At 37.7% G+C, this 18,212-nt stretch overlaps 3 protein-coding genes across 6 annotated transcripts in view; 1 reads left to right on the forward strand and 2 right to left on the reverse strand.

Annotated features, from left to right (window-relative positions):
- The window catches only part of nme7 (NME/NM23 family member 7), a 23,196-nt gene extending 12,849 nt beyond the window's left edge, over nucleotides 1-10,347 (reverse strand). Inside the window, exons 1-7 of the mRNA XM_079350545.1 lie at nucleotides 10,223-10,347; nucleotides 8,808-8,909; nucleotides 8,328-8,494; nucleotides 7,399-7,509; nucleotides 5,902-5,952; nucleotides 5,491-5,698; nucleotides 5,268-5,373 (exon numbers count right to left, since the gene is read on the reverse strand). Coding sequence (XP_079206671.1) covers nucleotides 5,268-5,373; nucleotides 5,491-5,698; nucleotides 5,902-5,952; nucleotides 7,399-7,509; nucleotides 8,328-8,494; nucleotides 8,808-8,909; nucleotides 10,223-10,225 — 748 coding nt within the window. The 5' untranslated portion in view covers nucleotides 10,226-10,347. The remainder of the gene's footprint in view (nucleotides 1-5,267; nucleotides 5,374-5,490; nucleotides 5,699-5,901; nucleotides 5,953-7,398; nucleotides 7,510-8,327; nucleotides 8,495-8,807; nucleotides 8,910-10,222) is intronic.
- The window catches only part of LOC306828231 (basic immunoglobulin-like variable motif-containing protein), a 367,160-nt gene that overhangs the window by 341,488 nt on the left and 7,460 nt on the right, over nucleotides 1-18,212 (reverse strand). The gene's annotated exons all lie outside the window — the stretch shown is intronic.
- On the forward strand, nucleotides 9,395-18,203 carry LOC306828234 (homocysteine S-methyltransferase). Of its 3 annotated transcripts, none has more exons than XM_079350551.1 (9): nucleotides 9,395-9,703; nucleotides 10,891-10,972; nucleotides 12,903-12,970; nucleotides 13,471-13,643; nucleotides 13,745-13,848; nucleotides 14,669-14,830; nucleotides 14,908-15,113; nucleotides 15,789-15,868; nucleotides 15,969-18,203. In XM_079350551.1, the coding sequence occupies exons 2-9, from the start codon at nucleotides 10,898-10,900 to the stop codon at nucleotides 16,055-16,057; spliced, it is 957 nt and encodes a 318-aa protein (XP_079206677.1). In that variant the 5' UTR covers nucleotides 9,395-9,703; nucleotides 10,891-10,897; the 3' UTR covers nucleotides 16,058-18,203. The 3 variants fall into 3 exon arrangements, with proteins under 3 accessions (XP_079206677.1, XP_079206678.1, XP_079206676.1); XM_079350552.1 differs by having other exon boundaries at nucleotides 9,395-9,699; XM_079350550.1 differs by lacking the exon at nucleotides 9,395-9,703 and having other exon boundaries at nucleotides 10,734-10,972.

Below are 18,212 nucleotides of genomic sequence, written 5' to 3' on the forward strand. Positions count from 1 at the left end.
TCATGTCTGCTGGCTGTTTTTGAGCTAATGCATCACAGCTTGACCATTTAGATTGCACACATATATTTGAGACCAAGGCTGATCTAAGAGCACGCAAATTCAATTTAGTAACTGATATGATGGGCAACAATAAGGAACCTTTTCTGCTTTTTGACCACCAACAGAAGCAAAAAAGGCTATCTTTAACAAATAACACGGTTTAATAATGTCAGATACAGTTTAAGCATATTCTGCTGTATAGTCTGTTTCTAAATGTTGTCATGGTTTTTGTTTTGAAGATGTTGGATTGAGATGATTAACTGCTTCAGAAAAAGTTCACCAAATACAGAAACCATGGTGCTAAGTAGGATTATTTTCTGATCTGGTTTCAAGTAACGTGTGGATGCCCCCACTATTGGTCATTCAAAGTAATCCGTGTGAAAACTACTAATGCTTTGTATTTAGTGAAAGAAAGAGAGGCAATCTCCACTTTTTTGAAAAGTCTGCACTGAATATAAATCAAACGTTTTCAGATAAAATCAAGTAATATCAATATCTGTTTTGATACCACAGCAAAAAAAGAAAGACTGTTTTCAATCATCAAAACTGGCAGGCAAACTCATGCACTGTGTCTAAATTACATCGAACATTCTCATGACTTGGTACCGACTGCACAGGAGTTTATCTGCATTTTTGAAGGATTTATTCCTTTCCTACGCCTATCTTATCTAAAAGATGCATTGTTTTGTTTTTGTAAAGATTTATTTTTGGGCTTTTTATGACTTTATTTAAGAGATAGGACAAGAGATATAAAACAGAAACTACAGAGAGAGAGAGAGAGAGAGAGCTGGGAACAGCATGCGAGAAAGAAGCCAGGGATTTGAACCAGGGCCGCCTGAACTCAAGGTCTAAGCCTCCGTACCTGGGGCGCATTAGCCAGATTAACCGCTTGTCTACCAGTGCCCGGATCGATGTATTGTTTAATATAAACACGTTTTAAATGATAAAATAACAGATGTATCATTCTAAAACAAATAGTTTGTAAGAACAATGAAGTACAGCACATTGTGGCAAACTAAACACCAATATACCTGTGATAATGCAAACTCAGAAAAGTGATATAACAGCGGAGCTCTAGTATCTGACCGTGTATTACATTCTTGAATGTGACAATGACCTAATCAGTTCTGTAATAGGAGTCACAAGATCAAAGCAACAACACACATCTCATATTAATATTGGACAGCTATCGATATTATCACTGAATGTGTTCCTATTGTGACATAAACTCCATCAAATGTTACAATGACCTCAGATTGCAGTATCTCCTTTGGCGACTAAACACTGAGACTGTCTTACGCTTTTCCCGTCTATTATATTTGTCCACACAATCATCACTTCAGAAAGTGAGATACAGATACAGTCACTGTGGCTGTACATCCTTGTAGAAATGGCAGACACAAGGACAAAAGGTGCACCAGTGACAGTGAAGGTCAGACCGCTGCAGACACATGTAATTGAAAGAGGGCGCCAGTCTCATAATCTCAGTCTGCTATCCTGATAAAAGCAGCCCGTCGTGTACTCGCCAGGCGGGACACTACTGGTCTACATTCTCAATGTCTTTGAAATAATGCGGAGGGAAATGTTGTTTTTCAGTTTGGTGTTACAGCACGTCATGATAAATACGTCTTTTATTTGTGTAATAGTTCCGTCTCAGCTCATTTTCTCATGCATTAGGTAAGTAACCACCTCCCGAGTCCTCTGTGACCTCCCCAGGCTGCAGTCTGCAGTCTCAGATAGGTACACACTCAACACAGCTCCCAAAAGCAGCTGGGGCTGTTGCTAGGAGATCCTATTCTGGGTGCCTGGCAACAGTAGCTTCTCTATTCCAGTCATGTCTGTGTGCATTTTCAGTCACAACGTCCTTTGTCATCTCTGTGATTGGCTGTGCCCTGAACACGTAGCTGCAGCATAATTTGGCCTCATAAGCGATCCTCAATGGAAATCAATGCCAGCATGGACTGACTGTCATATCAAGTCGAGGCTCAGTTGGCCAAACTCCTTCATGTATAAAGACAAATATTTTGATGTTGCATCCAAACAGTGACAGAACTATAATAAGAGCAATCTTTGACACTTTAAACTATACAAATTAACGTCCTTGTAATCAGGCAGAAAACAAAACAATACAAACACAGACATGTTATCATTGCTTTTAGTTTTTATGTAGCCTTTTTAGTTCGTGTTTGGACTTCCTTTCAGGCTTTGATTTCAAAGTGGATGGACAATCAGCTGAGTCTGGCAGATGTATGGCTGGAGGCCAGGCGCTCAAAACGCCTGCAACTTGTGACCAACTATTCAGACAAGTTCTGGTTGACTAAAATACATCTAGTTAGCCACCCCAAATGGAATTAAAAATCTATTTAGTTTGGCAGGACTTCAATGACATTTTGGTAAACGAAAGGCCATCTCTTTACCATTGGAACATCTGAAGATGGTTGTGCAGGAACTGTGTTAAGAGAGTTGTCAGAAAACATACAATAATACAGGAGAGACTACTGCTGTGAGATACCACTACTATAACTATTAATATAATGTTATTCAGCATAAAAAGTGGGGGGGAAAAACCAAACAAACATTACAACAGTGCAACCTATTAAATTTATCAGTCCTTCTCATTTCAATCCTAAAAAAAATTACTTTCTGATCAGTTTGAGAAACCAGATTATATTCATCTCTATCAGAAGAAAGAAACTTTAAAATGTATGTTCGTAGAATGACGTTTTTGTCATACTCATTTTGGTCAAATCTGTTAGACCGGAGAGAGAGAGAGAGCACAGACAGAAATCTGTGTTCTGACTGTGTGTGGCCATGAACACTCAGTTATAACCTTATCTAAAAACGTTTAAACATTTATGTTATCCTAATAAGAGAATACAAACATCTGAGGGGAGAACTAAAAAACTCATCATCATCTAAGGAAGACAAAAATTGACCCAAGAGTAGAGATCATACATTCATCAAAATGCGTTGACGTTTGGGAGGACTTTGATTCTGCAGCTCATTGTTAGTCCACAGTTGCTCAAGTTTGCCCTGCAGCAAATCTAAACATGTCTAAACTAAGGTTGTTGTCTTTAACGGTTCTTCTCTTAGAGAGCATTCTCACGGCAGACAGTTTAACTGGTTATTGCTGTAACAACAGATGAGACCGCTTTATTTTCATTAAGGTGTGATAAAAAGTTATAAAAGATAAGTCCTCACACGTCTACTTCTCACACAGTTCTTATTATTTTAACAAAATGTCAGAATTCCCTGCCATGGCAATGGGGACAAAATATCCTTAACCTCATTGTATCAATGCACTTTTTTCTGCTGAGTCATTTAAGCATGTTGCTTCCTTTCTGATGTCACCTTTGTAAACTCACTGCCAGCCACAATCTCTCAATTAAAAATGTCTAAAATGTCAATAACAAATCGAGCAACACGTAAGGCTTGTTCGGCCTGATGTATATAAAACGTTTGGATAGGGGTACTGCTATGCAAATAGTTTGAGATAACAGTTTGACTGCCTGGGTTCAATCCTGACCTGTGACTCCTTTCCCACACCTCTTTCCCACTCTCTCTTTCTCCCTCCCTCCCTGATTCCGTTCTCTATCCACTGTCCTGTCTCTCTAATAAAGACACAACCTGATTGCCCAAAAATAAATTTAAAAAATACTTAAAAGGTTGGACAGCTTCTTGGTGTCATGATAAAGCTAATGCAGAAATGCGTCATGCCAGCAGGGGGCGACTCGACATGTCGCATAAGGAGGACTGATGGTACTTAAGTCTAACATAAATATAGTTTATTTAGTGAAATGTGGTCTGATTAAGAGAATGATAGACAACAATGCAGCTTTAGGGTTCACTGAGATTGACGAGTTGGGACCACATGGACCTGTCAATCAACCGGCACAGAGATGTGCCAAAGTGTATCTACTCTTGTCCAAACATATAGAGCCAAAACCAAGGTGGCCCAAAACAAAATGTTAAACTCAATGCCCACTCACTTTATACAAATTATGGTTAAGTGGCATTATGACATTTTCATTATGTCAATTCTAACATGCTGGTGCAAGTAACCATCAGGGTTTAGCATGTTAGGAACAAAACAACAAAGTGCAGCTGAGGCTAATGGGCATGTCCACCTGAGGCAAAGTATTAAACACATTCAAATGTTAACCAGATGGTAGCACAAGACAGAGTATCAACAGAGTATCAGCATTACAAGACATGCTCCTATCGAGACCTAAAAAGAAACCTGAAAAACACTATGTACCACATGAACCTCTTCTGAATCAGATCGTATCAAATGACTATTTTAAAATCTAATCAGGAAGAGCAATTAATGTAATTTATTGGGGACCATAGTGTTCTTGTTTCTTAAGTAAACAGCCTTTGAGCTTATCTGTCCAGGACAACCAGAGCAGGACGCTCCCCAGTCAACAACTTTCTCTGTGTGTACAGCTCTGTCCAGAGAATTTCACATTTCACAGGTCAGAGCTCTAGAGGCATGCTCCACCAAGAAGGATCAGTGCAGGGATTTGGAAAAATCCAAAGCCACATTTGGAAACCATGTTGTGCCTCTTTGTGACACAAACACATTGCCAGTGAGTGGAAAGGGAGCAACAATTGTACAAGTCTCTTCAACTGTCTGCATGATCTGTACATGTATCAAGAGACTGAAAAGGCTAGGATCAGAGCCTCTAATAGTTACAATAGACTATTTCAAATGATATCACATTTTTAAGTTCAAAGCCTATATCAATTTAGAAATGGTGATTTCCCACCAATTATCAATATTTGGTCGGATGTGAATTTTGAGCTGTGCTGGAAAACAGACTCTTTCTAATTCTTTTTCCCACAGGTGTCACTCTGGAAATGTTTCTCTGACGCGGCTTCTATCTTACTCTTGAACTAATAACTGTATTAAAGAGTTCTTCTGTTACTATACTACATTATGTCAACCAATCACATTTCAAACCACCATCTGCTCCATGGATGATTCTCTGCAGAAAATACCAGGAGTGTCGTCAACTTTTGGAAAGGTGGGCACCCTGCTGGACAAACTGTGGAATTACACCCTTCTTTAAATCATCGAAAGCATAGTTTTCTGTCTTTTATAGTCTGTTAAAAAAGGTTTACATTTGGGGACATCAGCCAAAATCTGCAGATCTATCAGCAAAACTACAGATCATTACAGAGGACTAGATGTATTGATAATATTGATATTTGTAGACTGATCTTACCTTCTGATATGGCGTGAGGTTTGATGATGCAGCATGTGCAGTCTGTGTAGATGGCTGTATTTGAGGGACCATGGCCAATTGTAGATGGGAAAAAATATTCAAGTTCCTTGTGAAACAAAATAAAACAGACTATCATTCAAAATCCCTCTTTGATGGTGAAGCATGGGATGTAAGAATGTGTATAAACATGACTGAGGATAATAGGCTGGCTCCATTTTCTTACTCTTGCTGCTGCAGCAACTGAGTCAGAACCGTGTCCGACATTTTTGATGCCATCTGTTCCAAACTGGGCACGGACACTCAGAGGCGCCTCCTTCCGCGCCACAGTGGAGTCTGCAGGTCCCAGGAGCTTCCTCCAGATAGACATGGCCTCATCACCCATCAGCTCCATGGCAACCACAGGGCCCGAGGACAGAAACTGCACCAGGTTACTGCCAAATGGAGCAATAATGGAGTAATTCATCCATATGAGTGGAATTACTACCTGTTGTATGTCAGCAGTGATAAATGTGTTTAAATGTCATCACAATGTCATAATGCACATGTCTCTGTTAATGATGGGGACTGGATACTAGCATTGTGCTCTGTTTGCTCACACCTGCTCAAGTCTGGCTAATCATTTACACACACTCACTTAAAGAACGGCTTTGACTGATGTTCTGCATAGAAGTCTGCCGCTTGGCTCCTGTAAGAAAACCACAAAGCATGAAGTTAATGAGTGGCCAAATTATCTGAGGTATTACATGTGAACACTTTGTACTACACTTCTTACAAGGACATTGGGAGAGGTGGCAGTAGCTCAGTCCGTAGGGACTTGGGTTGGGAAGCGGAGGGTTGCTGGTTCGAGTACCGGTGTGGACCAAATATTGAAATTTGTCTGGTAGAGGTGACAGACCACTTCCTGCCCCTGAGCAAGGCACTGAATCTGACCCCTCTCCGTCAGTCCATGGGATCTTGTTTGTACATGTGCCTATGTGTGTGTTGCATGTTCACGAGAGTGTAAACACACAGTTTCCCCTCTGTGATCCGTACAATAAAATAATAATAAAAAATTGAAAGATGATAAATTGCTGCCACTTCTTTCCTGGATGCACTTGGTGTTCAAGATATTAATTTTGTAATAATTTGGGTGAAGTATTAAAATAATATCACAAAATTAATCATCTCACGTCCACGGTTTTCTGCTTTGTCTGAGTGGAACCATTTTAAATTGTTTGCAATTTTAAATGTATGAATTTAAGCAGGTTTTTTAGAGTCCCTAACACATACTTTATATATCTATTAATAGATATAAATATGTATGACATGTTTCAGTATCATTGTAGTTTGTCCAGTGGACCAGTGAGCGGTCCACACTCGGCTTAACTGAGAGTGGAACAAACATAATGTTTTATATTTTCTTTCTGAGGACTTTTAGGAATTTGTTTCAGTCATATCAATAACATGTGGGTGAATCTGTGGATTTTTCCCTTGAAATTAGAATCTGTAACGGTTTATAAAATCTGAATTAGTCGGGCTTAATAGCCAACTGTGATGTTATTATGTTTATGACTCAGATTGCTAAAATCTGAAGTTGTTCAAAGGCTGAATGTTATGGTCCTTATCTAGCTGTTGAGAGCCGACTACATCACGATGTGCAGATTTCCAGCTTAATTTTGTGGATGAGTGTTATAGATTATAAGTTTTTTTTTCTTTTGGGGGGAAAAACAATAACTTTTTTTGTTTTGTAGTAAACATGTCTGGCACATCCACGTTTTGACCTTCTATATTATCATAATAAATAAAGAGAGGCTTCTTTTTGGTTTAGGTGATTGATTAAAAAACAACAACCACAGACAAGCCACAAAACCCAATCCATTATTCAAGTATGTCAAATCATCAAATCTATAAAAGCATAATTGCTTTTTGTACTTTTAGACTGATCATATTATTTCAGCGTGAATGCACACCTGATAAAACTGTTAATTAAATGCCAACCCCGTCTGCCACTCTGCCACTCGGTGTGCCATATGTTCACAATGTGTGTGAGAGAAAACAGAGCCACCCATCTGTTATTGTAAGGACAACTGGCACCAAACTGCCTTTGCAGTTTGTCTAATACAATGACACCACAACACAACTTTGAACTTACCATGTGAGCTTTGTCATTTTGGCTTTGGTCACAATCAGGTTGGAAGAGTAAATCGATTCAAGGACGTCTCCAATCTTGGTCAATACATCCGGCTTTATCAAGGCAAGTGTTCTGCAAACATTGAAAGACACATTTAGAAATTGATCACGTCTGACAAGTGAGCCTGCAAGAGGCAATGTGCCAAGATCAGAGAGCACAACAGAAACACTTCAATTAAGGAGCACTTCCGATCAAGTCAAGTCGAATTTAAAATACAGCAGATTTGAAGAATGATTAGCTTTCCAAAGTCCTTTATTGACTGTCATAGTAAAAGAGAAAAAAAGGGATATAAACAGAAAATATCAAGAATATGCTCAGGCAGAAATAGAGAGTAAATTATGGAGAACTACATCAGTTTTGAGATAACTTAACATCTAGTCTTTGAGCTCCTGGAAATCAGACAGATTTGTAAAGACAGTTAGGGCATTTAAATTTGACTTATTTAGTAAAAGCAGAAATAGTGCCACATGAGAGATCTGGATTACTAGGCAAGGCAAGGCAAGTTTATTTATATAGCACTGTTCAGACACAAGGCAATTCACAGTGCTTTACAGACATAAAAACATAAAAACATTAAAACAGAGCTTAAGGAAAGAATGCAAAATACATCATTAAAAATACATCAATACATCATACTAAAAAGAGCCAGAATTCCTATCACTAATTATTTTGTTTGTTATCATGCATTATATCTGGGCGGAATATTTAACTTTGTGATAAAACCAACCAGACCAAAAGCCATTGTCAGAAAAAAATTCGCAAATCTTCACATTTAAGAAACCGGAACAAGTAAAAGAGTTAAATATGTTTCTTTGATTTTTATAAAAGTCAACTATGTTGTCTTCACCAACCTTAACGTTAAAGCTCACTCGGCTGTCACACAATCTTACCTTTCTTTTTTGCTGCCAAGTTTGTTTGCTGTGTACTTATCTCCATAGTCGATGAGATTCAGCTGTCGTGAGAACACATTCACTCGATTCCCAACAAACAGATCCTCTTGATGGAGGTCATCATATTTTGTCCTTTTTAAAAATATTCTCTGATTTTTTACATCAAACTGCGAATAAAAAACAAACACGTTGGTGATTTCTAACAACTCAAGTGATTGTTGTGAAAATATTTGAACAGTCTCTATTTCAGATATAATCAGGGACATGTTTCCATTTGCTGTGAGCACAAGCACAAAAATGTATTACTTCTTCTTTTTTCTTTTTTTTTTTTACTTTGAAGCCTAAAAGGATCCAAAGGATTCCAAGGCTACAAAGCTGGATGACGTCTAATTACACAACATTGGCTTTAATTAAGGGAAAAAATAAATTGAAGCAGTCAACAGAACAGTAAGAAATATGAATCAAGAAGTAAAAGCGTACCATTTCCACTGAGCTATCTTTGGGGTAGTAGAACAGCTGGTAGCGCCGCAGGATAGAAGCAGTCGGGTCGTACCATTCAGTAAGAAAGGCAAAACGATCCTCCTGATAAAGAAAACAGATCAAAAGGGGATAGAAAGGTATATCATACACTCATACTCGACTCAACTGTATCATTACATTTTTTTCATCTTTAAGTGTTTATAAAAATAAAATAGTTTTGCCCCAACTAACAGCAAAGACAAGTACACAGACTGCACACAAACTTCAGGTTTGATACCTGATTTTTGCATCGGGTTCCCAAACTGTGGCGCATGTGCCACTGGTGATGAGAAGCAGTTTTGTTTAAAAAGCCTAACAATCACACTGCAAGAGGCCCAAGTCAACAACTTAACATTTAATACATATCTCATGTATTGCATAATATCACAAGAATATAAACCCTATACTAAACAAACCATGAACTGGTAACAATAGCTTTGATTGAAGCACAGTCAGATTCAAAATCTCCATCAGTAATTGATGAAAACAAAATAAATGTTATTTTTAAATGGCTATAAGGGTGTAAAAAAACAGCCTTGAGGTACCTTTATGTTTGACCTGACAATACTGTACACGCTGCTGTGTATGACTATGTCAGAAATGGACTCATATAGCTTGCTAAAATTATATGATTCATCTCTACATAACTGCTAAAATGACTTCTTAAATTCACATTGATTATTTAGAAAACAAAGAGGTGACTTTGAATTACAGAGAACAATTCACTGCGATGGCTCCAACAGTTTAATAACCTCAGTAAGAAACACACAAGATATCTGCAGTCAGTGAATTCATTTTAAGGGACAAGCAGTTTAAAGGAGTGGATACGGGGGATTTTTCATTTCACAAAGTAGTAGGTAGTTTATTTTTATGACATGTTTCATTGTACATGCTGACATTGTGCAGCTGGCTGTTAAACTGTGACATTTGGCTCATGTTGATTTGACTTTAAAATGACTTGGAAAAGAAAGATGACAGGATTTATAATCATACACCTCAACTAAAACGTATAAAGACATGATTTGTGGTCCATATCGCTCAGACCTAACTGTTGTGTAAATACAAACATTACTCATTATATCGTTTAATTGGACAATAACATTGTCCTAATATTGCGGCTACAGTTAGTCAATGCTTAACTACCACATGCTGGCTCCTAAATTAGCATACATAAATTATTAATATCATAAAGCTTGCTTTAAATTGCTCAACACAAAGTTAATATCTTTGCTGCAGTGGGCTAACTGCTAACCTATGTTTGCTAAGCAAACGTTAGCAAACAGCTATTCGTTAGTTTTTCGTTCATGCTTTGAATATTAATGGTACAGTGAACAGTGCACTCGCACTTGTTATAAAACACAGACTTTTTTACTTACCATTTTTACCGACTTACAAGGTTTATATGTCCACAATACTGTTTTTAATTTGGCAAACGTGAGCTATCCCGGGCGATTTCGCGTTGCTATAGTAACTTCGAGTAGTGACAATCTGTGATGCGTTCATGGTAAATTCACAAATCACAATCTTAAAACCTGACAAGTGGAGAACATTGTTTATCAAAATGTAGATTTAAAACTAAACAAACATATATCAGAGGAACAAAATAATGAGCTTGATTAAGATTAGTGGAAGTCTATATATATATATTGAGTGTGCCATAAAAAATATGGTACACCTTTAAGTACCAGTTTTACATTTCAAGATAGTAAATAAAGTCATAAGAAGTCAGTAATTAATAAACTGAGCTACGTTTTATGCAAAGATATAACTTCATTGTTAACGTGTAACGTCTACTTGTTTATAAAGCGTTACAAAATGCGTCATAAAGTGGTGGTTTTGTGTCACAATCGCTGTTAAAACCCCCAATTTCGAGTAACATTAAATGCAACCTTTTCCCACTTACCCGGAACAACAACAGTATGTGTAAGGGTCATCAGTTGTACTTAATTTCACTTTGTGTATAACGTTAGTAGAGTCTCTGGTAAAATTGTGATCAAGCGTCTTTTATATAACTTTTATTCATGGGTTCCCCTGCTCGTCTAAGACTTTACATGAATGACGATGGACCATTAATTCTGGATGGCGGACTAGCAACTGAACTGGAAGCACAAGGAGTTCATTTACAGGTAAAACATTAAATAGCTTACATGTATGTTTTAAAAATAAAACCCCTAATTGGTGTGGTTGGTAGTGTTATCTTTTCTACATATTTGCCAACAGCATTCTGAATTAAACTGAATAAAGATGTCCTTTATAAATTAATGAAACATAGACTGAAATAAGTCTCAAACAACAATCATCCATTCAAGCTGGTGCATCAGTCCTGCAGGAACTTAAAGTTACTAAACTAAACTTTGAGTACAGTCTTTGATTAAAAAGTACAGTCCTCACCCTTCAGACTTCTCTGAAGGTTTATAGAAACCATTGCTCAACATCATAACAGTAATAATAATTTAAAAAAACGTTATTTGTATAGTGCCTTTAAAAACATCTGTTTACAATGTGCTTTACAGATAAAAACAAATACATCAACATTTATGGAAATAAAGGAACAGAAGTAAACAGATGGACCAAACAGGGAGAATAAAAATAAATGAATGCAGATAACAGAAATACAAGAGATACAACTGGCAGGTATGAGACAGTTAAATACAATGAGGGAAAATGAGTTTAAAATCAACCAGGAGACAGCTCAGTAAAAAATAAAAACTGAGGGAGAGTGGGACGACATCCCATTACAGGCTGTAAGTAGAATGAGGATAAAACAAGAGGTAAACGAGAGATGGTAAAATGAATAAGACAACACAGGGCTGGAGAGTTAAACGTTAAAAGGAGTAGGAATTACAAAAATACTAAGAGCAGTGAAGTAAATATAGGAAGGGAGAAATTGAAAGGCTAAAACATGCAAGAGGAGATAGATAAAAAGGGTAAAAGCAATAAAATGAATGAGGGAAGGGAGAGATTAATTCAAATCTTAAAAGGAGAGATTACATAAAAGCAAGTCCATAAAATAAGTATTCAGAAGTAATTTAAAAGAGACCACTGACGTTATTCCTGAATACTGAAAGAGCCATTGAATTTACTTTTGTGAATGAGAAATTTTGCTGATGTAGGATTAATTATATTTATTATAATTATAATTATAAAGAATATACATTGTGTTGTATATGTTTGGATAAAAGTGAACGAATGGGACCATAATATTTCTGTAAAAGAGAATTTCCACAAGGTGGGATCAGACCCTCATAGGTCTCTGTGCACTTATCAAAGATCCTAAAACTGCTTTACACAAACTGTCTGTGTTTTTTCCCCGTCAGCTGTTCAAGTGTGAAAAACAGCAACTGATCCACTTTAACTCTGTTAAGATTGGTAACTAATGTACAAACCAGTTTAAAGGATTTCCATGGTAACCAACAGTGACAGGGTTTTAAACTGACGAGAAAAAAAGACAACATGGCCTAAAATAATTGATTAATTATGATAAATAAGTAAAACAATGGCGGATGGTACAGGACCGATCAAATTATGCAAAGTCAAAGTAATAATAAAATTATGAAAAACAAAAAAACACTTCCTAATAAGTAAAATATCATGTATATTTCAACACGTTTGTTTAGCAAGAACAGCGAAACAAATGTAGTGGGGTCTATGACCTTAATATATCCAGCAGGTGGCGCCAGATGGTCGCTAACCTCTGATGATTACTTCTCAACATTACCTTCTGTTATTATTTTATCTCAAGAAAGTATGCTTTTATGCCACGAAACTTAATGCTGAACTGACTTATACAATAAACCAATAATCTTTTAAGTGAGCATAAACAACATTGTAATTAAAATACTATCCAAAAAACATCTCCATGTAGTAAGTCAAAGGCTGACATTTTTGAAATACATGATGTCTCTTATCCTTTCAAATGAAAATAGATATCTGTAAACTAATGTTAAAAAAAAACCAAACAAACAAAAAAAAACTTTTATCCACATTTATTCATCAGATAATCACAAACAGATTTTATAAACAAGAACTGAAATGTTTTGTGTTTCACATATGTAGGGAGATCCTTTATGGAGTGCCAGGCTCCTGCATACAAATCCCCAGGCCATACGGGACGCACACTACAGGTAAGGTCCATGTGAAATATAAAAGCTGAAAAGATCAGTCAACAAATTGATTTAAAAAAAAAAAACAATCACAAAATCAAACAATACTAAAAAACTACACAAATCACTCATCATAGAACAGAAGAATTAGGTGTTGAAATAAAAACAAGACATCTGTGTCCAATCAAAGAACAGTCATTCATCCATGATGAAACACCTGATCCCACCACTAAGAGAAAAGTGAAGACAGTACAGAGTCAGCCGAGAGAATGAGAGAATGAGAAAAGGGAAAGCAGAAAAGTATCCAACATTACTTTAATAATCAATGGGTTCAATGTCACACTTCAAATAAAAAGGAAAAACATTATTCTCTTTCTAGCTCGGACATGAACATTTTTTAAACATCATAGTTAAGTGAACATTTGGTGGTTTGGATTCCTGACACAGACATTATAATTCGTAATGACGTAATCGTAAAGAAGTAACAGTAGTTATGATTTTGAAAGATAATATTTCTCCAGGTACCTCCTCAGTGGTTCTGATGTCATCACAACAGCCACATACCAGGCGAGTATTACAGGATTCATCAATCACCTGGATGTGAGCTCTGAACGCGCCAGAGAGCTCCTGATGTCTGGAGTTCAGCTGGCCAAAGAGACGGTAGAGAGATTTACCTCCAAAAACCTTACGACAGGTACAGAACAGAGCAACCTTTGATTAGTCTAAAGCTGTGAAACACGACGTAGCTGTAACGTTTGTGGCTATTTTACTGACTTTGTTCATTTATCTCTGAAGGCCAGAGACGTCTGTGGGTGGCAGGCTCTGTGGGACCATATGGAGCCTTTCTGCACGACGGATCAGAGTACACAGGGTCTTATGCAAAGGACATGAGTGTGGAGGTGGGTGGCTTCTAACAGCTGAGGCTGGGAACATAATCATGTAGGTCTGATGAAAGGTCAAAATCAATAGAATAGAGAAGATTTAACTTCCAAAAAGGAAAATTATCTTAGACTTTTTTGTCATTCAAATTTGAACTTTACAGTGCAGATAAGAAACTTTTTTTTTTAGTGCAGGATTAAAAAAAGCAGCAGCAAGTATTTACATAAGGTAAGTGATATTTACAAAGTAAGGTGCAGATATAAATAGATATAAAAACAAAAGCTATGTGTGAGATTAATATACAGATAAATATATTGCACTTTTTTTGATATATGTTATATTATCTTCCTACATATGGACTGTAAATTCAAGTATAAATATCTAACATAGATATGTCAACACCAGGGCATCACAAACAGAAAATAGTTTTTCTGATAAAAAGAAAACATTTTAAGATGTTTTATTTGTCCTCAGTATGAACTTGAAATGTGTGTTGATGATAAAATGCTGTTTATCATGTCTTGAAAGAAGAGTGTTTACACCGGAGCTCACATAGGGAAAAAAAGAGTATTGTTGTTAAAAAAGGAAAGTGACAAAATGTACTTTTACCACAACAGATTATGATTGGCCTTCTTAAAGAAATAAACAAATCTCAGATACATTTGTGTAGCTTCTAAATGAGCATACAAGTCGACATCAATCTGTTTATCTGAAGGAAGAAAAATGTACAGTACCTAGATTTCCACTTTTTCTTTCGTTGATGATCTGTTTTCAGATTGATTGGCTTTAAATAGTATTTATAGGTGTGAGGTGTTTTTTTTCTCCTCTCTCTCTTCCAAGGATCTTAAAGTCTGGCACCGGCCTCAGATTGAATGTTTAGCAGCAGCAGGAGCCGATTTAGTTGCTCTGGAGACGATCCCGAGTGTCAAAGAGGCCGAGGCTCTGCTGGAGCTGCTCAGAGAGTTTCCCGACTGTAAAGCCTGGCTCGCCTTCTCCTGTAAGGTAACCACCGCTGACAGTCAGTCTTAAAACATCTGATTGTTACCTGTCAAATAACTTGATGTTGTCGACCCCGTCAGGACCAGAAGCATATATCAGACGGCAGCCTGTTCGCTGATGCGGTGCAGGTTGCTAACAGGTCTCCTCAGCTGGTTGCTGTCGGAGTAAACTGTTGCTCACCTGAGCTGGTAGAGCCGCTGCTGGACTCTGCCGGGTCTCTGCTGAGCCCGGACCTGAGCTGGGTGGTTTATCCTAACAGTGGAGAGGATTGGGACGCACAGCAGGGGTGAGTCGAGAGTCAAGTGACGTCCAGTTCTTTATTACTGAACATCTTTTAAGACTGAGAGAAGACAACTCACAGTAAGGGCAACAAATCTGAACCTGCTCAACAAAGCTGCTCTTCTGTGTGTTCAGATGTTGAGCTTTATTTATTATTATTATGAAATACACTTTACTGGAGTTGTCAGTACAAAGCGGCACTAAAGCAATTTTCTTTTTTTAAAGCTTTACAGCAACTTAAGATTGAAAGAAAAAAACTACATGTGATCTGCAGAAAGAGGTCAAAGACACACATTGATGTTTCCTGATGATGATGATGATGATGATGGAAAACATGTCAGTCTAAAGTTCATAAAGTGGATTTTAATTCAAGTGTTGCTGGAGCTTTTGGACCTCTTCAAGCCCTCCACTCTCTGCACCTTGATGGTTGGTGAAGTTGAGGAAGAAGATTGGCTCGCACACGTGCTCAAATGCCACTAAAAGTTTAAATTCATCACAAGGTTTCCATCAGAGGTCGTCTTTAGTTGATTGTGTTAGTTTGTGCACTTCTACATTCTTATGTTTGCTTCTGGTTGTCTGTCATTGTTTTTGTTTTAGACATGCCATGTTGTTGTTGTTGTTGTTGTGTGTCAGATGTTGTATTGATGATTTAAAGACTTGAACACTGACTTTTTCCTAAAAGGTGGCACTCTTCAGAGAAAACAGCAGCATCAGTACTTAAACTAAGTCACACATGGAGGAAACAAGGTGCTGCTCTCATCGGTAAGCTGAGCTCATTTCTCTTCTATTGATTTTGTGTTGGGTTTTTTTTCGCCTGTTCCCTTTGTATATTATTCTGATGGATTTTTTTCTTCCTCTCCAGGAGGCTGCTGTCGTATCGGTCCCGCTGAAATAACAGAGTTAAGACAGGAGCTGAAAGGAAGCTGCACGTCTGCAGTTCAACAGGACTGAACATGTGACAGTTGTAAAGAAAGACCTCTGTGCCAGGCGTTTATAAAAATCTGCATTTATTGTAAAATGAAATAAATAAAGCATTACATCAAATCACAAACATAACTAACGTGTTGGATCTAAAGACAAATGGCACCGTGCAGGTGTTGTGATGAGAACAAAGTGCGGCTGAATGGAAACATGAAAACAAACCATGCGGGCGTCGACTCTCTAAGGTTTCACATTTTGATTGATTTTCAGGGATTGAAGGATTTCTCTCTCACCTCTGTAAAGATGATCTATGTAACAGTCTCACTGTAGGTTTCACAAAGCACAACTAAATGTCATCTGCTTTCACGACACTGAAACTGGACAGAGTTTTCACTGAACTGAACGAACCACTGGACGCCAGCAGCAACACAAGCCGGCTCACCTCTACAGTGACGAGGAGGAAAAGAATATACAACACAGCGCTGGGCGAGTGAAATGTGCACTCTTACAGGATCACTGCAGGTGGTTTGTTGTATGAGAATAAATAAGAGAAATGTTTGTGATGAGAAGATGAAAGAGATGAAAATAATCCTGCAGCGAGCTCGTCTACAAAAACATGATCCATTGTTTGTTGGATGACAGGAACAACTAAGGATACAGCTGCCCTGAGGTTAATACTGCTCAACAACACAGCTGCATGTTCTTTTTCTGCTTCGCTGTATCGGACAAATGAAATAGTAGTTGGATATCTGCATGGATGGCACACTAATTTAAATGGTCAGTTAATGTCGCTCCCTCTTGTAGCTGCCGTAACGAAGATGTTTACGGATATAAAGATGTTATCGTATCTGACTGCAACAAAAAAAAGAAAAAAAGTGTCAAACTGAATCTGTAAGAAAACCGACTCTTTATCTGTCCTACTTCAGGTCGGTCAAAAGACAAGTGCTTCTTATACTGAGTGGGTTTAGGGCCAAAAACTACAAAGATGGCTGCTGCAGATTAAAAGTACTAAAAGAGCACAAAGGGTTCGCTTTGTATCCTGGCAGCCCTGATTGATTCTAGTGTTCAAAGTCAATTTAGTCAGCTGAAACAAAAACACTAACTGCAAGATTTAAGACTTATCCATGTTTGAACTGTTCACTGGACTAATGAGAACTACTGTAGAACATGGTCCTAAAACAAATTAAGTCTCTATCTGATAGCCTTTCAAACATTATGATTTGTATATTAAGGTGCACATCTGTTGATATTCTGTTTTCCTTACATCCACAAATCCCATGAAAGACCACAACCAACAAAGAGAGATCCAAGTATGTGTGTGATGCAAGCTTTGTTTTCTGTACAACAGAACTTTATTTTGGCCTGAACCTGCAGAAGCACGTCACTGGCTTTGAAGCTCTTTACCTCTGCATGTGCACCCCATGTGTTGTCCTGTCCACCCTTAAAAGTCTCCGGTGCACCAAATGAGTTGAAATCCCCCACTGAAATATTGTCCGTAAAGACGAACAACTTCCTGAGTAACAGTTTATAAAAAGGACAACACTCTGCTTATTGGGGAAATATTTAGCCCGCTTTAAAACGACTGCATAGTTATTTTCATGTATTCTTTTTGTTTTTTGGTTTGCTTTTGCAGCTCTTATATATTTTTTTTACGACGCTCTCTGAAAACAATGTAAACAAACTGTTTTGCCCCAAGCACCAGGCGGGTGCAGTTAGCGTTTGTGGCTGTGTGTGTGGCTGTGTGTGTGGCTGTGTGCGCTCAGGAGAGCTTGTATGAAGCTTTTGTGAGAATAAAAGTGCTTCACGTCTGTCCTGTCTCTATGACAACAGCCTGTTGATAGCAACCGCAGTATGGCTCCTAGCTGGACATTTAAAGATTGCAAAAAAAGACTGATGGGTATTTGCGGACCAAATGGTTCTAGCGACTTTTTGAAGAGGAACTAATCTCGAGTGACTTCCTTGAGAACCATACTTAATGGGAACTTTTTTTCTGTCTGAATTAGCACTGCCATGGTACCTACTCTGAGGCAGGAGCTAAAAAGGTTTCTCTTAATCCTATAAATCCTACAAAGAGCTTTAGAGTCTCAGATATGAGGAGAAAGTCAGACATTGCGGGTTTTGTTTCTTTACACAGGATTTGTTGGCTAGAATATAGAATACCAGCAGACCCCTTCCTTGTCAGACT

Source organism: Symphodus melops, assembly GCF_947650265.1.
Source record: "Symphodus melops genome assembly, chromosome: 8".
Classification (NCBI taxonomy): Eukaryota; Metazoa; Chordata; class Actinopteri; order Labriformes; family Labridae; genus Symphodus; species Symphodus melops.